This window comes from Diplotaxodon limnothrissa, linkage group LG3 (assembly GCF_057381915.1).
Source record: "Diplotaxodon limnothrissa isolate DT_005_m linkage group LG3, D_limnothrissa_male_GT1.1, whole genome shotgun sequence".
NCBI lineage: Eukaryota > Metazoa > Chordata > Actinopteri > Cichliformes > Cichlidae > Diplotaxodon > Diplotaxodon limnothrissa.
In genome coordinates this window covers 19,777,504-19,799,973 of record NC_140598.1, presented here as the reverse complement: position 1 = coordinate 19,799,973, position 22,470 = coordinate 19,777,504, and the positions used below count along the sequence as shown (strand labels likewise).

General features: G+C 41.5%; 1 protein-coding gene across 1 annotated transcript in view; it reads right to left on the bottom strand.

Moving 5' to 3' along the window:
* The window catches only part of LOC146634810 (uncharacterized), a 55,538-nt gene that overhangs the window by 10,378 nt on the left and 22,690 nt on the right, over window positions 1-22,470 (bottom strand). Inside the window, exons 8-10 of the mRNA XM_085349959.1 lie at window positions 20,968-21,303; window positions 1,034-1,378; window positions 495-821 (exon numbers count right to left, since the gene is read on the bottom strand). Coding sequence (XP_085206085.1) covers window positions 495-821; window positions 1,034-1,378; window positions 20,968-21,303 — 1,008 coding nt within the window. The remainder of the gene's footprint in view (window positions 1-494; window positions 822-1,033; window positions 1,379-20,967; window positions 21,304-22,470) is intronic.

The following is a 22,470-nucleotide window of genomic DNA, read 5'->3' as shown; positions in this document are numbered from 1 at the left end:
GAGAGCTACAAACCTTTGCATCCAGCCACAAACACCCCATGGGCTCCTCTGGATCATCACACGCAGCATTTTCACAATAAAAGCCTGATATTTATGGCTGCTCAACCCTGACATGTGACAACATCCAAATGACTGGATCAAAGTGTTTGAATGATCTCAGCAGCTTTAAAACTATTGATATTTATACATTTACATTGATTTGGACTAAACTAACAAAACTATTGATTTGATCCAAACTCAAATCATGCCAGAGGATTTTATTTTGAAGTTAGGATCATTTCAACTACATTTGTAATGGTTTTCTTAGTCTGTTCATTTAAAAACACAGTTGCACCGCCTGGCATTTTTGGATTATTCATTAAAACATCAAAGAATTTATATCCTTTAAATACTTTAAATAAACTAGATTATAGAAAATAGATTCAAACTAAAAGCTTTTAGAGAATAAACTCCTACATGACCTCTGACATTTGACCCGTGTCTACACCACTGACCTCTGACTTTCAGCTTCACTTGTTTCTTCAGCAGGATGTTTCCCTCCCTGCTGTAGACGGTGCAGGTGTAGGTGTGGTTGTCACCATCTGTGGGGTGTTTCAGGGTCAGACTGAGGTCTCCAGTTTTCAGCAGGTCTTCATTCCTCTTTGTTCGGCTTCTGTAAAACGGGTTCTGTTTTGTTGGACGGTCAGAGCCGTATTCATATACGTGGACCTTCTTGTTTGAACTGTCTCTCCACTCCACTTCAGCATCTTCAGGCAGGTTTTTTGTGGTTTTGAAGGGCAGCTGGACAGACTCCGCCCCCTCCTCCACCTCCACCTGACACACTGAGAGGACAACAAACACAACATGAGCTGTACAAAGTGTGATTGGTGTTCAGAGCAGCATCATGTGACTCTTGTTCTGCACTAAATGAAGCGATGGAGTGGCGCCTCCTTCAGGCAGAGAAACAGCTCATGGAGAGAAATAATTATTAGAGCAAAAACAAGAGTGGAGCTGCAAATAACTCTAAACTTTAACCTGTATCTACAGCACTGACCTCCGACTTTCAGCTCCACTTGTCTCTTCCGCAGGATGTTTCCCTCCCTGCTGTAGACGGTGCAGGTGTAGGTCCTGTTGTCTCCATCTGTGGGGTGTTTCAGGGTCAGACTGAGGTCTCCAGTTTTCAGCAGGTCTTCATTCATCTTCGTTCGGTCTCTGTAAACCTGGTGCTGTTCTTCAGGCTGGTCAGAGCCATTCTCATACACGTGGACCTTCCTGCAGTTGATCTCAACATCTGTGTAATTGTCCATCCACTCCACTTTGGCATCTTCGGGCAGGTGAAGTGTGGTGTGGCAGGGCAGCTGGACAAACTCCACCCCTGACTCCACCTCCACCTGGGGGACTGAGAGGACAACAAAGCACAACATGAGCTTGGATGGAGACATTTGTGTTGACTCTAACAGGCTGAATGCTGCTGCTTCACTGGGAGCTCACTGTTAGATAGAAAGTGGTCAGTGTGAAGAGGAGACGCAGCAGAAAGATGAAGACTGACAGGAAGAAAGCAGTGAACAGACTGTTCATCATCATCATCATCAACTTTATTTATAAAGCACTTTAAAACAACCACAGCTGACACAAAGTGCTGTACATTGGAACTGTAAAATAAAATTACATGAGATATAAATAAAAAACAAATAAAAGAAGAGTGAAATCATTAATTAAATAACTACTTCAATTAAAAGAGAAACTAAGTCTCACTGAGGTTAAAAGCCAAGGAATAAAAGTGGGTTTTAAGACAGAGTGGACAGTGAAGGGGCCTCTCTAACATGCATGGGCAAATTATTCCATAATTTTGGAGCCACAATAGAGAAGGCCCCGCCCCCTCTGAGCTTCCTCCTGGATCTCGGTACCTCCAGGAGCAGCTGGTCAGCTGACCTGAGAGACCGACAGGGTGTATGGGGATGAAGAAGCTCAGAGAGGTAAGGCGGGGCAAGACTGTGAAGGCATTTAAAAACAAACATAAGAATTTTAAAATTAACTCTAAAAGACACAGGCAGCCAGTGCAGAGGCCAGCACGGGGGTTATATGCTCTCTTTTTCGAGTTCCTGTTAGGAGTCGTGCAGCCGCATTTTGAACCAGCTGCAGATGTGAGAGCAACGACTGACTGACCCCCACATAAAGTGAGTTACAGTAGTCCAGGCGGGAAGAAATAAAAGCATGGATCACTGTTTCAAGGTGCTGCCTCGAAAGAAAATATTTTACTCTTGCCAGTCGCCTTAAATGATAAAAACTGGACTTCACCACTGCTCTGATTTGGTTGTCCAATTTAAAATCACTGTCCAACTTAAAACCAAGGTCAGTAACAACCAGTGTTGGGACTAACGCGTTATTAAGTAACGCGTTACAGTAACTATGTTATTATTGTGGTAACGAGCACGGTAATTAGTTATTATGCCAAAATCAGGAACGCGTTAGTCGTTACTGGGATTTAGATAGGGTCGTTACTCGTTACTTCGTGTGGTGGCTATCGCGGAGCTTCCACAGATTCAGTAACATTAGCAAGTGGTGGAGGCCAGCAGGTGGATGAAGGAAAGGGGACGCAAAGGAAAAGAGACCCGAGGCGGCCGCCGGTCCAAGTGTGAACTGAACTTCAGGTAAGAAGTTATGACCTGCAGTCTCTCTGGGTCAGATATGAACCAAGTTTAGGTGGAGTTTATTTTCGTTATGCTGACTTTTTCCGTACTGCGTGCTAGCTAGCATGACGGAGTTTCTATACAGCTGGGTGGGTGCTATGTTACTGATGTTGAACTTTATTTTATTCATAAGTTATTAGAGTTGTCAATCGTCACGTCTGGTATTCAGAGAAAATATTACGCGTTTTGTAAAATTATGATATTATTTTATGCCATGTTAGACCCCTAATTAAAGATTGTGAATTATTATGTAGTTTTAGTTTGCATTATTCTCCTGAATTAGAAGAAGCTGATAACTATTGCATTAGTTAAACTGATTTGCATTACATTAAATTGCTGACTTGTTGTGAATGAATGATATTGTTTTATGATGCATTATACTGCTGAGTTATAAGAAATCTAATTTGTCTGAGTAGAAGAGAACAGAATATACTGGAGTTTTCTGCCCCATTTCAGCAGGAGCAGATAAAACAGGGAGCCACGGTCGTAGCTTAGGCGCTGTGTGAGAGAGAGCATGTGAATGTTTAGGCTTTTTATGATAAGGTGGAGGCACCAGAGGTTATAAAAGTTTGAGCAATGCTCCACCATTTTGAGATTTTGAGGCTGTCTGCATCAGTGTCCATCTCCCACGTGTGTGATCATTAAATCATCGTTTGACTCAACCCGGCCGGACCAGTGTTGTTATTGTGGTTTTTTCTCTTGTCTCCATCCCCAATATTTTGAACCTTAACATTTTGGGGGCTCGTCCTGTGGTATTGGGGTGGAATTTAAAAGTTTGGACGGTCCGAGGTTGTCGAACGGACAGGCACGAGCCAGTGGTCTGATGTGAGTGGACAAAAGCCGGCTTATCTAAAGGTAAGGCACTACCTGTTGAATTATTTCCAAAATGTGCCAAATTGGATATGACTAAATTAAAGTCTACTCACTGAAATTACTGGTAGAGTGTCTGTTTTGATTTTGATGAGAATCACCGTGTGTTATGCAGTTAAAGTTGTTTAAGAGTATTTAATGAAGTTGAAGAAATATGAAACTGTTCCCAGAAGTAACAGAGAATGTTGGGTTTGAGTCCCTGGATATTGAGCTGAAGGCTCAGGTAGTTTGGTAGGGAAATTAGGACAGAAACTGTTCCCAGAAGTAACAGAGACTGGTTAATAGTTTTACAAATTAGGTCAGAAACTGTTCCCAGAAGTAACAGAGACTGTTTAATTGGTCGTAAAAAAGTTATCTTTCTTCGGTGAGACCCGTTATGGTAAAATTTCTCAAAATCGGTTAGGTGAAAATTATTATAGGACGGCAGCCCAGAAGTCTGCTAAGAAGCACATAGCCCGGGGGTTACGCCCCCTCCTGGCCGTGGACGCGCGGTCTTGACCTGTCGGCGAACAGGGGTAGTTCAGTTTGGCTTTAACTGTGGGGTACAGGGCATCCCGAAATAAGCTAGGAGTTAGAGTCTCCTCACCGTTTAAAACGGTGTCATGTGCTTGTTTGGACAAAGTTAAATTGAGTTAGGGATTTAGAAGTTAGGTCAGAAACTGTTCCCAGAAGTAACAGATACTGTTTGATTGACTACAAAAAAGTTGGACTTTCTTCGGTGAGACCCGTTATTTTAAATTTGTCGAAATTTGTTAGGTGCTGAATCTGTCAGGCCTGTCAGTGATTGTGTCACGAATCGCCGTGTGGCAGGCAGGAGTAGGACCCAAAACGCAGGACTCACAGGCACGAGGGAATGAACTCAAAACTCAGCTTTATTCGCTGGCAGAACAAATATACAAACTAAACTAAACTGGGAAACCACAAACTAGAGAGACACAGGGAGATCCACACACGGCATGAGGGACGACGTCACGCTGAACAGAGGGAGACGCAGACAGAAATACACAGAGGGTTAACGAGGGGAGTGGGAACACACGGGGAACACAGGTGACACTGATAATCATAACGAGACAGGGCGGGGTGAACTGAACACTGACGGGAGAGGTGAAACAGGAAGTACAGGAGGAGAGAGAGCACGAGTAGAACACCAACGTAACAGGCAGGGGAGACATGGAATAAACACGAAAGGGGACGAGGGCTCATAAATACATAGAGGGCACACAGGGGGAAGAGAGAGCACGGGGAGAACTTAGACATAATGGGCAGGGGAAGCATGGAATAAAATACAAACATACAAGGAAACTAAGAACACTGGGCCAACATGGCCCAGGACCATGACAGATTGTAAATATAAGACGTCTTTGTAATATAAAATAAAAGAGTTTTGTCTGAGCTTTGTGTGAGACTCTGTGTGACGTGCAGCTGCAGCACTGCGAGCTATTTTTAGACGGTGTGTGAACATGCAAATGAGCTGTGACGCGCACAGAGGACTTTGCTTCCTGTTTAGCGTGTTTTTGAGTTTTATAATTTTGATTTGCAAACAATGATACATGCCTGTAAGTAAAACGCTGATTTTGCTGATTATGATACTACAAATAAGGTGTTGAATGACTAGGGTGTGAATGATGTTGGAGTTTAAAGCGGAAACTCAGAGAGGAGTGTGTTGGGAGACTGGCATGTAGTCTGCAGTGCAAAGGTGGGCGTCTTGCCTGCTAGTCTATTTAACAGTGATGAAAATGATATTAAATAAATCTCTCAGTGTGTTGATACAGGTGGCTATGGGGCTGGACCAACTGCCCCCACAAGCACGGCGGCCGAAGCAAAATTATAGTAATGGAAACCAAACTCAGCAAGAATCAGCAGCTGTGGAAAAGACAGCAGCTAGCAGAGAATTAAAGGAGAAATTAAGAGAAGTTTTACACATAAAATTGCGGCCAACAGACTTGTGGAGGTTGGGAAGGCGCCTGGAGCATCACAACAAGAAGGTGAAACAAAAACACACACAAGCAGAGAAATGTGAGAGAGAGGCACGTGCTAGAGAAATGCCTCGTTTGAGAAAAAACGTTAAATTAGCCCATGTACAAACGCACATACACGCAATGAAGAAACAGCTTACACCCATGAACACGTGAAGATTTTCCAGCAAGTTTAAAGCAGTGAAACTTAACATACACCCGCCGTTACACAATAAAGTTTATCCACTACTAACAAATAAACCCTCTGGGTTGCAGGACAACAACTTAACTTCAAAAAAAAAAAAAAATCACAACCAGTGATAACACGACAAATTTAGTGGTTAATAAAAGTCAAATTGTGACATGTTTTCTTCTGATTGATTAATACAAGTGATTACTGAATGAAAGAAAATTCCATTTTTGTGCTTTAAACATGATCTTAAGAATTTTAACATGTACCTGTGTTGTCCTGTCAGCTTGGTGGGTCATGAGTGGATTATATGGTGAGAAAAAACAAAAAAAGGGGGAGAGAAGGCTGACACAGGGCCTGGTCCCGTTGTTTTTCCCCTCTCTGAGTAACACAGCCAATACAACATGATTTTCCTGTTCGTTTGTTTTTGTTTTTGTTTTGTTTTGTTTTTTCTCTTTATGCTTGATTACAGGCTGCTTTGTCGGCCCGGAAAAGCCGAGGCTGACCCTGGACTCCTGCTCTCCCCTCTACCATCTTTGCTCTCTCCTCTACCATCTTGGATGTGACCCTGACTAAATGCTAAAGCAGCTGAACCCGCAACGACAACTTGAAAATGTCAACAGTGCTGCAGGAAAATGATCTCATGCAGCAGAGACGGAGAGCGGTAATCCAAGGCCCGTTTCACTACACGGGGAGATTTCTGTCAGCGTCTTTTCTTTCTGAGAAGATTGAGAAAGGCCCGGCTCCCACCACCGATTCTGACCACCTTATATAAAGGAACTATTGAGAGCATCCTGAGCAGCTGTATCACTGTCTGGTTCGGGAACAGCACCATGCCGGACAGACAAGCACTACAGAGGGTTGTGCAATCAGCTGAGCGCACCATCCGCTCCGAGCACCCTGACCTGCACTCAATCTACAGCAGGCGGTGCTGGACCAAGGCCAGGAAGATCGTGAAAGACCTCAGCCATCCCAACAATAGACTGTTCTCTCTGTTGCTGTGTACGTGACAAAGAAACATCTGGATTTGGAAAACGAGGCACTCGCAAAGCCACCAGCATTGTGCCTGATTGGACACACCCCTCTCACACACTCTTTACATTCTTGCCATATGGAAAAAGACAGCTTCAGCTGACAGAGCTGTGACGAGACGCCCATCAAGCCCAGATGAAAAGTGAGGCCGAGCAAAACCATGCTGACCTTAACCACTCTGCATTAAAACTGTGCAGGACAGTGACGGGCCAACAATGACCATCGGGCAGCAAAAAGGGCGTGCCAGGGACAGGAGGAGTAACTGAGGTCACCTCAGAATGGACAAAACACCAGGAGAAAATAAGCTGAAGGCACAGGTGTCGGGGCTCGGCCAGGAGCTGACCTCTGAGAAGAGCCGAACAGCAGAGCCGCAAAAGGCCGTGGAGCAAAGCAAGGAAAACATCAATGGACTTAAATCTGATTTCTACGGAAAAGACTCTGAGGTTTCTGCCCTCAATAAGACCTCGAGGCATCAGAGCAGAAACTGAGCATGGCCCAGGAGGAGCTAGCTGAAAATCGAACCCATCAGGCTTGGAGTCCAAGACACCGGACTTGAAATCAGGCCGGAGCATCCTGGAGCTAGATGAGCAGTGTGATTTGTCCGGTCTGCTATGGAGCGAACGTTAGGGGGATGGCTTCCTGTCGCCTCTGCCGTCCTCCGATCGCTCAGCGTCCTGGGCTGCCCAGCTCTGGACTGAACGCTCGGGCCGAGACACCCAAACAACCATGGACTCCATTCCCGTGGAATGGGACCACGACTACGACCTCAGCCGTGGGCTTGAGAGTGCAAGAAGGGATCCCAGAGAGCCTTGAGGCCTGTGTAAAACTAACAGAACAAAGATTGAGGTCTTCCACTGGGGAGGTGGAAGCTGCAGACTCTCCTATACACCTTCTGGATGTCAGCCGTTCCACCTGCAAACAAACGGACAGCAGTCGCACTTCTGCAAGCAACAAACGGACATCCAGACAATTGAGCTGCATATCAAAACCCTGAAGGAAGACCGAAGCAAAAGGGTCAAGTTAAGGAGGAGCGAAAAAAGGAGAAGATGCTGGACACTGGAGAAAAGGACTGCCTCAATTGGGGCCAGAACCAGTATGGACAGAACTCTGAGCAGCAGCACCAATGGATGCAAACAGACTGAAAAGGAGGAGGGCAGGACCCAGGGCACGCTTCAGGCCGTGGTTTACCCAGAACACTACAACAGGAAAGTGATGAACACAAACACCCACACAAACACACACATCTACATGCACCGACTCAGAGTGAAAAGAAACATACATATGAACATATGCACTCGTTGATTGAGGGAGAAATGACACACACACACACACAAATTAAAATGTTGATTCAATGAACTGAGAAGTGATCCACACACACACACGCTGATGCAATGAAGAATGCTTTACTAACAAATGCTGCACACAAACATCCAAATACGGAGTTGGTTACAACAGCAAGAACTGATTGATTATTTATTGCTTAAATGTATTTCATGCCACGCAGAGGGCATTTGTGTAGATTTAGAGGACATGGTCTGAAGCACTTTGATAATGAAAACAATGTCTGTGCGTGATGTCTGTTTATGGCTCAAAGCCTCCACTGAATTGTTTACTGTGCTTCACACAGTCTAACAAGGAGCAGTGGTACAGAGCGAAAATGATGAATGAATGGTGTGAGTTTTATTTCGAAGAGATTATGAAAAGGTTGTGTTGATTCAACTTAGTTGTTTATGTTTTTGTCAAGGTAAAGAGTTGGTGTGTAACTAGTGTCCACTATTGAGTCAAGTAAATCCAACATGTTTTGTTGGTGCAAAAAGGAGTTTTGGTTGATCTTTGGGTTTTGTTTGACACTAGGTTGATTCTATCAGTGAGGTTTGGATTGTTCTCTTTCTCTAAGAGAGAGAAAGATGGTTTGAACTTTGGACATGTTTGCAATGGGCCCCAGTATCTGTTATTATATGAGTGTTTTATTGTTTACGTTTGTTTTTGCTTTCGTTACAGTGCACTGAGATAAGAACATCTGAGAGGTGTGATCCACCGGTGGTGATATTTTGGTATTTTGTGAGTTCCTGATTTAACAAATCAGCTCTTTAATCCAGGCCTGAGAGATTGAACTTTAAAGCCCTATAAAATATTCTTATTGAAAACAGTGCAAAGTATTTTTTCTCCATGATTATAATGAGCTTGGGAGAAAATTCACTTATATGGGACACTGATCCTGAAGCCTAAAAGGATTGCAGCGAGTCAATCCAGTACAAAGAAGGAAAAACAAACAAGGAGCTGTTTCCTTTAAAATGATGACGTCATCTTGCTGGTGATGGAGCCTCAAATAGGCTGCGCGTGAGACTCCATTATCAGCAACTTTTGGTATGAATGTGTGTGGATGTATGCATATGACTGACGACTAAAAGTCATGGACTGACGACTAAAAGTTTAACTGACTTGATACTGAGACAAAAACGGTGCTGACTTTAGGATTATTGAATGTCCACAGACAATTCACCCAGCCTGTAAAAGATGGGTGGATGTTTTGTTTTGCTTTGTTTTGTCTGCAAGAACAGAAGAATGACAGAGACTAAAGAGCTGTAGCTTCACAGCAGTGTGAACTGCAGACTGAACCCTTTGGTTGCTAACTTTGAGCTACTGATGTTTGCATTAAGGAAATTGTGTTTTAGTAGCTGTGTTTTAATTAAGGTATTACATTATATTGTTGGGAATATTAAATGCTAAAGTGAAGAAAAGGTTTGATCCCACTCATGACTGAGCATGTTATTATTAACCATAGTGGGTCACTATAGAGAGTCAATTAATTTTAGAAAAAAAAACAAACAAACAAAAAACCCTCCACCGAGGTCTATGAATAAGAGGGGAATGATAGACAGCCACACTCAAAATGGAGATATGTAATGATAAACACTGGTCCCCGTCTTTTGGGCGCTCTCTTGAAGTAGTCAACAATTTAAAAGTAAGATAAAATAACAGGGGCATGTGCTGAGGGGTGGTGCTGCACAAGAACAAGAGTAAAATAAAGAAAATATTGTTTTTAGAAGTGCAAATTAAAATGTACCATTACACTCAGAGGATCAATATGAAGCTTGATATTTGTTAATTTTGAATGAAGTACATGACTGGTGACTGTTCTGTCCTGAGCTTTTGTTTTTACAGCACCCGCTTGATCACACCAACAGTTTCTCGCCACCGAAGAGGGGTACTTGAAAAAAATAAAGAACGGGGAGGAATATCATCAAAAATGGAAAAAGGTAATCCCCAAAGGGGGTGATAATGCCATAACTTTCACTTATGGTCAAATTCTCAAAATTTGACCCTCAAAAATTCTTCAAACATTTAGACACAGAGTGGAGATTTAGATAAATATAATGTCGTAAACCACATAAGCATGAAGTAGTTGATTCAATAAGATGGTGAAGTAACAAGCAGCAAAAGGTTGATCATGTTAATGGTGTTTATTCAAGGGTGCAGAGGAGATTATTATTATTAAAGACAACAAATGAAATAACGAAAAGTAGAAGTGGAAAGAATTTGCGTTAACGGTAATAAAATCAAAAAAAGAAATACTAACTAAAACTGTACTGAATGTTCACAAAACTAACTAAAATTAACTGGATTTATAGCAAAATGTGTTTGGTTGCATTGATGTGTGCGTGCCCTGCTATAGTGAAATTAAGGTAGTACGTTAGTCGAGTCGTCTGGGTTGCTGCTCCGTTCACCCGCAGAATCAGGTCAGGAAAAGTCGGGAGACAGCGCCAGAATAGAATTGAGGATGATTTTAATATGACTGTTTTGTAGACATAACAAGAGTCTTGTAGTGGAGAGGGACGTAATGTCCTCCTGAGACCCAGAGAATAAGAAAAAACAGGGAGAAATTATTTTCGTTTTTTCTTTTTTCTTTTTTTTTCTTTTTTCTTTTTTTTCTTTTAAATGAATCAAGTGTTATTAAAATAACAATCTCATAAGATGAAGATCAGGGACCAACCCAGAAGTCACTGACACTTCACTAGCTGTAAACTATTGGTTTAGGAATAAGTGATGGCACTGGACTTTCTATTTCACAAAAGTCAATTTATTTAGGATATCTGAGGAAGTACTGATTTTATTTGGAGACACAAAGGAACATTTGGCACTTCCCTCATCTCACATCTGTTTCATTGTTGTACCCAATCATTCTACAACTGAAATGCCTTGGACTGCTAACCATTTCAGGCAAGTGGAGTGAACCATATTTTGTTAGACTCTCATCAGATTGGGGCTTCCTTTTATTGATCTTTGGAGAGAAGTCTTCATTACTGGTATTATTCAGGTCTTGTTCACATGTTTGTCCCAGGTTTCTCAGCCAAGAGGAGCTTAAACCCCAGATACTGTGAGTTCTTTTCACACATTGAGATCACTGATAACTTTCAGCAACGACGTGATCTCGTAGAAACAATTAGGTGTTATGGATTCAACTATAATTGCGACACTTATTTTTTTACTTTACTGGAAAAGATTTCTGCATTTTACCCATATTTTATTTTTAACCCAAAATCAAAATTCCAGATTCTACTACATGTTGGTTTTGCACCAGATAGGACGACAGATTTCAGGTGGCCCTGTGTCTTTCTCTATTACATCTGCCACTGCATCTCGATAATCTTCTCTGTGGCTTTTAGTGGGTCCTGACCCTCTCATATTTTGAAAAATCTATGTTTGAATCTCCCTTAATAATTGTGTTAAGAATTCTCTCCGCCTTGGTCAAAAGTTGTGTATTAGGAAAAAGTGAAATAAATATAAATATAAAGTCCCAATGTGTAGAGCACACATTAATAAATTAGTCATGTTCCCTGTGAAAGTAAATGAGCCTAATTCTTAAAGACCCCTGAAATTATTTACCAGATGTTTATTTTTTGAATAAAATAAAAATCTGAGTTTAACAAAACATTTTAAATGTAAATATCAAGCTTACCTTTCTTTCTTCCATAAAATGTGCTTGTGGGCACGCCAGCCATTTTGAAAAGGTGGGAAAAACAATTGGCAAGGCCACACCCCCACACATGTGACATAATTTTAAAGGTACTGTTGTCCTCTCTAAGAAACATCAGGACTTAGAGGAGTGGCAAGTAGAGTATGAGAGCTACAAGCAAAAAACTAAATGTGTACTACAGTGCGCAAAAATGAATTACTGGGTCATCAGGGGGTCTTGAGGGACATTTATAAAACAAAAAATCCCACAAACCTTAAAAGTGCACTTGAAAAGCTCACACAAGAAGGTTAACCTAGCTTACCTAGAAGACCTCATCAGGGGGAGCACACTCCCCCTCTTTTTAGAGCTCACCCACTTAACTCGCATCCCAAGAAAACAGCTAACCCCAGATAAGGCAGCGTGATGTATCCCGAGACAACAGGACTGGGACATCTAAATAAAGGTGTGAAACAATCGCCTTCAAAAGGTTATCAATTAACTTTAACCAAAATTAGGAACACTCGGTGCGGCAAGAGTTAATAGTTATTAGTCTCAACACCCAAGGATAATTAGAAGAGCATGACTGATATGATGCAACTGAGATTTTGTTACACTTAACTTTTGCAAAACACAAATAAAACTAAATTGAAACTAAGGATTTTCAGAAAATAAAAACTAGACTAAACTAGCAAAGAATTGGTAAAAACTAATTACAACTGGCAAAAAATTGAAAATCTGGAGTCGAAACTAAATAAAAGATAAAACCTAATGAAAATGGCGAAACGTTTAAAACTCTGGTGCAGAGATTGGCAAATCTGACCAGGAACGTTATAAAATGGATTGTCAGAACAGTCAGCGTTAAAGCCACTTTTGACAGTCCATACTAGGATGGCATTGGACATCTTGGGGGTGGAAAGGGGGTTGGTGTGACCAAGGTGTGGTTTGGCTTGTTTTATGTATATTTGAGATCATATGGCTCTGGATGGACCAGTTACCAGGGCATGGAAGGAGGACAGACTCATTAAAGGAGGAGAAGGCATTTCCTGGGATTGGAGATCCTCTGGGTGAGTGGTTGATTAAAAGCATGCATAAAATAGAAGTTATCTGTTGTTATTGATTGGTAATAGATTGATAATTGGCCACATTTACAGCTGTATTGACTTGTTGTGGACGTAGTCGACTTCAGGTTTAAACACTCTCATTAACAGGTTGAAAAATAGTGACATTAAAGGAAGAGTATGCAGCACCACCCTGTCAGACGCCAGTGACGGTGGAGCTCACTGATGAATCAGGTGAGCTGGATTCATGGCTGATTCAAAACTAAGATCCCCCTGCTGTGGTCAGTAAGGGGAGAAAAGGGGGAAATGAAATTAAGAATAAAAGAGGCATTTATAAACGTTTAGGTGTCAAGTGAAACGGGACAAAAGGGGGTGTTATACTGTTATTTTCAATGTCAGCATTATTATTGTATGAGAATCATGCAACAAGCATTGCATCGATGATCATTTATTGAAGCTTTTGACCTTATACTAACATCTGTGTTCCTGTGATGGTTATAACCTCTGATGAATCTTCTATTTACAGGTGTTAGGATAATGATATAATTTTTCATTGCAGGTGTAACCATGATCATTTTCATACATATTGCAACTTGTTGCTCATTGTAGAGTTGTGCTCAAGTTAATAAGGGTTAAAAGCTACAGTCAGCGCGAATGTCTGACTGATCTATTGAGGGGAAAGGCTTCGAGCATAGAAGGCCGCACGCGCTTACAAAACACTGATATCATGTTATTCTTTGTGATCTTTTCTTCAATTATGTCTTTAAGGTTAGTTTAAATAGTGGCAGTTAATTAAACGACATTTATTAAAATATTAAATACCTGAGTCAGAACGTTACACGCGGATCACCTTAAGAGTCTGGGAAACTTTGTAGCTGCCTAACTTTTTTTTTTAATGTTCTAGCTCCGTTGATTTGACACATTGGAATGTGTCAAAAAAGGGGGGGAAGGTTGAGCTTTAACATCAAACAAGGATTATTTGAACATTTTATAACTTCATTTGTGTCTTTAATACCTTAGGAATGGTAAAGCTTAAGCTAATAGCGGTCCGAGAAGACGGACCTTTTAGAGAATCAGTGAAAAAGCATAAACTATCACTTTCATGTTTAATCATTACTCATTGAAATGAACTGAATAGCGTTTAGAAGATTTGTTAATTTTTTGTCTTTTGTTAAAAAGACGGGTTTCAATAATTTTCAGACACACCTTGCAAATGTGCTTATAACGAGTTGGCACTCGGCCTTTTGTAGGTCAGAAGCTTCGTTCGGCGTGACTGTCCGGACTGATAAAGTGTAAGAAATGCCTTGAGTGCGGAGGGCTAAATGCAAACATGCTTACACACACATAAGATATGATTAGAATAAGTCCCTGGGACATTCTGAATGTTTAGACCAATTCTGAATCACTAGAAGGTCAGTAGATAACAACATTAGATTATTAGGGTTAGGAAGAGAGGTGTTTTGGTTTTCTGTCTCTTACAGAGAAAGGAACAGACACCAGACGAGGTCACAGAGATGCGAGGATCCTCCGTAGCAGAGATAGACACAGTGACTGCCGAGACACCAACTGAGTCCAAGGGTCATGGCGTTTGGGCTCCAGCTAGTCACCACAAAAGGATGGATCCCATAAACACAGCAATAACCATGAAGGGGTTGGCGGAAATCCGGGAACACCAGACCAACGAAGTTCGAGAGGCTTTTGGGCAAAAAGGGGACACCTTCCTGTTCCTTTTCTGGAGAATACACAGATCGTTGTTTGAAATCGGGGCAGAATAATCCCCTGATCTGTGTCACGACTGAAGGGTTGTCTAACCCCTAAGGTTGAAGAATGAAGAGCAGAGGATCACCCAACTGGACGACACTGGTAGCTGCAGCAATAAAATAAAGGTTAAGAGCTCTTCGGACAGAGGTTCTAGTCTACGTCTGAATGGTATAAGGGAACACCAAATAAAGCTGTGGGAGAACAGGGGAGTGTCATCTGGACCTGCTATCCTTGTAGTAATAGTTTGTCTTGCACCTGACTTGCGCAAACACAGAGGTCATCTTACATATGGTTTGCCCGTCAGGGGGACAAAGGACCTCAGGAGTGAGAGGAGATGAACCCGGCCACACTGGGCTACAGGGTGTTTGTGAGGTCATTATTCTAATGACCTCATCAGGGGGAATTGTAAAATTATGATATTATTTTATGCCATGTTAGACCCCTAATTAAAGATTGTGAATTATTATGTAGTTTTAGTTTGCATTATTCTCCTGAATTAGAAGAAGCTGATAACTATTGCATTAGTTAAACTGATTTGCATTACATTAAATTGCTGACTTGTTGTGAATGAATGATATTGTTTTATGATGCATTATACTGCTGAGTTATAAGAAATCTAATTTGTCTGAGTAGAAGAGAACAGAATATACTGGAGTTTTCTGCCCCATTTCAGCAGGAGCAGATAAAACAGGGAGCCAAGGTCGTAGCTTAGGCGCTGTGTGAGAGAGAGCATGTGAATGTTTAGGCTTTTTATGATAAGGTGGAGGCACCAGAGGTTATAAAAGTTTGAGCAATGCTCCACCATTTTGAGATTTTGAGGCTGTCTGCATCAGTGTCCATCTCCCACGTGTGTGATCATTAAATCATCGTTTGACTCAACCCGGCCGGACCAGTGTTGTTATTGTGGTTTTTTCTCTTGTCTCCATCCCCAATATTTTGAACCTTAACAGTTTCTTATTGAGGTGAAAAGGAACAGAGTTTGTCCCGTAATTCAGCTACAATGTAAAAGACACAAAGCTGCAGTTATTCTGTGTTTATGCTGCACAGCTGCCTCTTCTTCTTTCATTCTCTCCCCTCCCTCTCCTGTTTCTACTTCAATCATGAAACTGATCAGTGATCAGCTGATCGTCTTTTCTCTCTTGTTTGTTTATCGCCCACTTTGCCAGAAAGAGGAAACCAGCGGATGTTGCGCTAAACAACAGCAGCACGTTTAAGCTTGATCAGCTGTTGTTAGAATATGTTTAATATTAATTTCTAGTATCAGCTGATGTTTGCTGGAGCCACAGCTGTAAAGCTGCTGGTCATGATGTCGGTTTGGATATGTGGTGAGAGGGAAACATGAAGATGAAACCAGGAGATGTCCTTACTGGATCATCAGAGCTGAACAGGTGATGGAGAAACAGGTTTACCTTTTAGGTGACATGAATGAGTTGAAGTTATGAACTGTTTCTGAGAGACAAATAACACCAGGATCCTTTTTTATGTAGCTGACAGCTGGTAACTGTGCAGGTGCGGATCTAGCAAAGTTTTGCCAGGGGGGCAGGTAGGACATTAACAGGGAGAGGGGGCACAAAGAAATACTTTTCTTTCTTATTCTCATTTCAAATGTCTCGCTTTTAAAAAATAATTATCTGAATCTTACAACAAACAATTGATAGATTCATACATATATACCATCAACACAGTGTACATCACTGTCACAACAGCGTTTGTTTTCATTCAAAGGCTTTATGATTCTTCCGGTCTCTAGTCAAAATGCCCGGGTCATTTTTTTCATTCTTTTTTTTTTTCATTTTTTTTCATTACATTCAGCTGAGACTGAAGAAGTCACCTGGATGAGTGACGAAACATTTCTCCAACTGAAAATGTCCAGATGAACAAAATCAACCTTTTGGGATTTACTTACCTGGATGATTAAGCACGCATCAAGACGTTATTTTATTAAAAATTTTGAAATGTTAGCAGGGCTGGTTGACCTCTGATGACCTCTAGAAATTTTTATTAATATCTTTAAAATGATAGTAGCACAAACGAAATTTTTTGCTGCACAAACCAGCACAAACGTTTGATACCACTTTTGTTGGATTTGAAGAAGGTGGGGGGGCCAACTTCACTCACATAGAGGCAGCTCGTGCATTAGCTAATTATGCTACAATTGAGTCAGAGATGATAATGACACCTGGAAAGGCTCACATAGAGTTCAAGCTGAACACCTCCTGGTATGAAGGGGAGGAGGAGCAGCTGTGGATGAAGCCAGAGTCCTTGAAGTTGCATCAGGAGTTTAACCAGAGCAGAAAACCAATTTTGAGGAGGGCGCTGAGTGGACGCACCAGTTTGTAGCACAGCAGTGATGCTTCTATCAGAAACATGCTGCTTCTCCTTCATCCTCCTCTCATTGATCTGAATCAGCAGTTTTCACAGAGAAACGCTGCACAAATCCTTCACTCCACTATTTCTGTCAGCAGATAACTCGCTCTATCATGGCTGCACTCATTTGTGCTTCAATCAAATCTGTTTTTCCATTATCACCAAGAACAGGCTGCTCATCAATCAGCACATAACCTGGAGATCACCTGCACACCTTTCCACTCCCATCCAGAAATCGTGGCTATCGTCACCTCCTGCATTAAGTAACGTGCAAGGAAACAGTCCACCTTAAGAGCTGCTGCTAGATGCTGCTGCTTTCACACGTTAATGAGTGAAAATAACAGGCAGCAGATCAAAGGTCATCACAATGAGGAAGACCTTTACTTCATTCACCTGAGCTGTGTTTTCGCTTCCACTCGCTGACCTTTAACCTCTGACCTCACCTGCTGAAGAGAACTTTTCTTCTTCTGTTTGATAGAAGAATCAAACAGTGGTGTCAAAATAATCCATCAGTCTGTTTTGGCCCTGATCTCTTAAATTTACTGCACTACACTCTTTATGGAAACATCATTTCCTGTGTGCATTTCAAAATAAAAGCACTCTAACATGTCAGTGGACACAAACACTTGATTTCTAAGGGTCCGCGTGGTCACAGTGATGTAAATGTAATCAGACGGTGAGCGCGAGGGGTTGTGCAGACGCCAGTGTTTTCCTTTTTTGTTACCGGGCAAATTTCAAGCGGACTTCTTTGAAGTCCTCATGTGGATTACTCCAGCCATCCGCTTACCATCCTGCCTTGGTAGCTTTAGTTTTAAACAACACATAAACTTCCCTGTTCACACCAAGGGCCATACTTTGGACCTAGTCTGCTGCTCCGGCCTTACTCCTTCAAACTGCACAGCCGACGAGCTACCAATCTTTGATTATCTGCTTCTCTCCTTTAATGTCCAAATGACCTTCTCCATAATCAAGAACTCCTGCTCCATTTCTTTCTAGAATATCAAGAAAACAAATCTTGATATCCTTTCTTCTGCTTTTTCTAGTTGTCTCTCTCTCAGCAACCTGTCTACTCTAGATGATCTTATAATAATCATAGCCTTAGTAGTATTTTGAACTCTCTCGCTCTACTAAAAACTAGACCTGTATCCTTTTCTAACTCAGCACCTTGGTACACTTCTGAATTCTGACTTTTGAAAGCTAAAGTCAGACGACTAGAGCACCTTCAAAAGGAAACTGGCCTTACTATTCATAAGGAAATGTTTAATAATCATGTTCTGTTTTATAAGGAGTGTATTAGCCAAACTAAATCTGCCTATTACTCCACCATTGTCTGTTCAAGCGAGGATTCTACTAAGACACTGTTCTCACTATTAAACTCTTTTCCCAGGCTACCTGACTTTCTACTCGATCGTCCCTACTCGTCTAACTTCCGTGATTCTCTAATGCTATTCTTCACTGAAAAAATTTAAAATAAAATACACCAAGACCTGGCTCCTGATGTTCCATGTAGCTCCTCCATCTCAACCCCACCCCCATTACGTTGCCTTTCTGCCTTCCAACTTCCCTCTGTCACTGCTATCTCTGATCTCTTCTGGAATTTAAAGTCCTATACCTGTCACCTTGACTCCCTTCCTACAGTCCTAGTCAAGGCCTGTCTACCCTCCCTCCTTCCCCTAATATCTGCCATTATCCATTCTTCACTCACCTCTGGAACTGTTCCTGCCTCTTTCAAAGTTGCTGCAATCACATCAATACTGAAAAAAACAGATGTAGATCCCAACACCTTTAATAACTTTCGTCCCGTCTCCAAGCTACCATTTCTCTCAAAAATTATTGAAAAAATGGTTGCTTCACAAGTTCATCTACACCAACAATAACCTTTACGGACAGTTCCAGTCTGGTTTTCGTCCTTCTCATAGCACCAAAACTGCTCTTATAAAAATAACGAATTACCTTCTTATGACAGCTGTCTCATCTCCATCCTTATTCTCCTCGATTTGAGTGCAGCCTTTGACACCGTCTCTAACTTCCTTCTCAGCTTCTACAGCCTCTATTGGGGTGCTTCAGGGATCTGTCCTTGGGCCCCTCCTTTTCATTATTTACCTCCTCCCACTTGGACACATTTTCAGTAAATATAATATTCAGTTCCAATGTTATGCCGACGACACTCAGCTTTACCTGTCCACCAAACCCAACTCTACTCTCCCTCCACCCTCCCTCACCCTCTGCTTAGCCAAACTTTCTTAAACTTGGACTTCTTCTTCATTCCAATGAGATTTACATTTCAGGGAGTTCCCCTGGAAAAAGAGCCATTTTGAAAGCTGTTTGCTGACTTCATCAATAATCTGCTTCAGTCATCCAGATGAGAATCCTGAGAATGGAGCAGCCCTGATAGCAGCTCATAGGATCACAGTGTTTTTCATTCAGCTGATTGATAATACCTAACCTAACACCTAATAGTAGGTATTATTTAGGTATTGTATATATGTATATGTATACGCCTTTAGGACTTTTGGGTGACCAAACTGTAATGGAATGTCACCTATAGCATCTACATCTATATTGTCAGCATCTATATTAACAGCCTAATGTGTGCAGCTTTTTAGATTCACCTAGGAGAGCCTGGAGGTGTCATGGCTCGGCTGTGTGGCAGGCAGGATGAGGACCCAATCGCAAAACTCACAGACTCAGGGGATGAACTCAAAAAACAGCTTTATTGCTGAAGAGGCAGAACGTAGGAAAATACAAAACTAAACCGGGAAAAGTAAACTAACACTCGGAGAGAGACACAGGGAAATCCACGCAGCATGAGGGAGAACGCGACACAGAACTGAGGGAGACGCAGACATAAATACACCGAGGGTTAACGAGCGGAGTGGGAGCACATGGGGAACACAGGTGACACTGATAATAATCACGAGACATGGCAGGAGTGAACACAACACTGATGGGAGACGGGCAAAGTAAAACAGGAAGTACAGAGGTTCAGACAGGAGGAGAGAGAGAGCACGGGCATAGTAGGCTGGGGAAACATGGAATGAAACACGAGGGGAGACGAGGGCTCACAGATACATAGAGGGGCACACAGGGGATAAAAGTCACAAGGGGAAAACACATAAGGAACAACGTAACAGATCAACCCAGGAAGCATGGCTTAAATAAGGAACAAAATACAAAAATACATGAAAACTAAGAATACTGGGCCAACATGGCCCAGGACCATGACAGGCGGTCAGCGGAGGCTGAGTTGGGGAAATGCAAAAATATCTTCCACATGTGAAGGATTAAGGTACAGACAGAAGGATCGGAGCTAGTAATGATACCCTATAATATTGTTTTTAGGATTTTTTTAAAGTAATTTTGTGCAGGTAGAGTAGAGAGGTCTGTACTTTTTTATATCTATATGTTTTCTAAAGTTTTATTAATAAAAGGATTAGCCAAGACTATACGGTTAATAAAGGTACTGACCGGTAAAACAGATCTTCCATCACATCACAATGTAGCTTGCCATCGCCAGTGTGTGAATGTGTGTGTGAATGGGTGAATGACTGAATGTAGTGTGAAGCTCTTTGGGGTCCTTAGGGACTAGAAAAGCGCTATACAAATGCAGGCCATTTACCATTTTACCATTAGTTTGACTATGAGTTTGATATTTGCTGTGAATACTAACAGCTGCATGAGCTCTAAAAATCACTAATAAACACAAACAAAACAGAAAACACTAAAAAAACTAAAGTTCTGGAGGTGAAATCCTGTCCTTGGAGGTGCTGGAAAGTCTGATTACCTGATAATGGTAGGCAATCTTGTAAGTTAATTTTAATTTTATTTAAATTTAATTTTTATTGATTGTAGGAGTGCTTGGACTGCCCACCTTGTTGTTTGCATTTTATATTAAAAAAACAAGCAAACAAACAAAAACAGGACTCTATGGATAAATTATTATGTGGATAAGACGATCAATACAAACCCAGCATGACCACACAAGGAAACTTCCTAATACCTAATCATAACCTAATTGTAACCCAGACACTAAAACCATAATTTAAGTCTGAAAAATGCCTTCAAACCCCCCCACCACACACACACACACACACACACACACACAAACCTTTGACTTTGAGCAGCACAATTTTGTGTCTCCAAATTCTGTGTGTGCGGTTGTCATCCCTGTTGCTGACTTCACAGCTGTATTCTCCATTGTCATCATCTGTGGGGTGTTTCAGGGTCAGACTGAGGTCTCCAGTTTTCAGCAGGTCTTCATTCATCTTAGTTCGGTCTCTGTAAACCTCGTCCTGTTCTTCAAGCTTGTCAGAGCCGTTCTCATACACGTGGACCATCATTTCATCAGATTGCCACGCAACTACAACATCTTTGGGCAGGTTTTTTGTAGTTTTAAATGGCAGACAAACAGACTCCATCCCCTCCTCCACCTCCACCTGACAGACTGAAAGGACAAGAAACAGAACGTGAGCTGTACAGACAGCAGCAGGTTTTCATGGTTGTAGAAAAAAGCTGAAAGAAAGATCAGAGGAGAAAGGAACAGGGGACTGAAATCTTTCAATTCAATGCTCAGTCACTCAATCAATGTGATTATTTTAAGTTAATTTGGCCACAGAAACTGGATCAATGTAGTTTTATATCAATTCTATTTAACTTTACTTATAATGCATTATATCACAACAACATTGGCCTCAAGGTGCGTCATACTGCAAGGTAAAGACCCAACAATAATACAAAGAAAGCAGAGAAAACCCAACATCTATATTTTACATTTTTTCAGTCTAACAGGACGATTAAAGTGAAATTTGCCCTCATTTTACTGTTTAACTGTTTGTCTCTAATACAGAACTGTGAGCACTGTTTTCTGCCGTCACCCTGTGACCTCTCTCAGAGCTTCTCTCACTGACCTTTAACTATGTGATTGTCTTCCTTTCAATATGCATGTATGACCTGATACTACTTTGGCCCCATCACACCAGATCAACAAACCACAGCTAGATACTCTTCTCAGCCCCTTTCTACTACACCTAACCTAACTAGAAAATGCTATATGTCTAATACTCAAACACAGAACAGGAGGCTTAATGCAGTAAGCCAAAGGAATACAGAAAGTTTAAATGTTTGCAAAGCAGGGAAACCAAAATATAAAAATGTGATGATCAACAGGAGAAGCTGATGTAGAGCACAGAGGACGGAGATGACAAAGGCCAAGAAAAGAGGTGAGGTTATAAACACACACAAGTAATTAGACAGATAGGAAACACCAGGGAACACATCTGGAACTAGTCAGGGAACAAGACTGGAAAAGTACAACTGAACAATAAACACAGCCAAAGGTTACCAAAATAAAACAGAAAACAGTATAACGGAAATACTTAACACAGAAGATGAAGTAGAAGGACGCATGAAGAAGGCAGAAAACTAAACTAAGAGTACAAACAACAACCCCAGCAACACAATGCACACACTCATTTCTCCACAGTGTTCTGTTACTATTCAAAACAAAGAGACACAATTAGCAAAAATAATCTTCACTGTTGGCAACACTATTACAGATCCAGATGGTAAATTTATATTCATGTATTCAAAATTTGGATCTGAGTATTGCTAG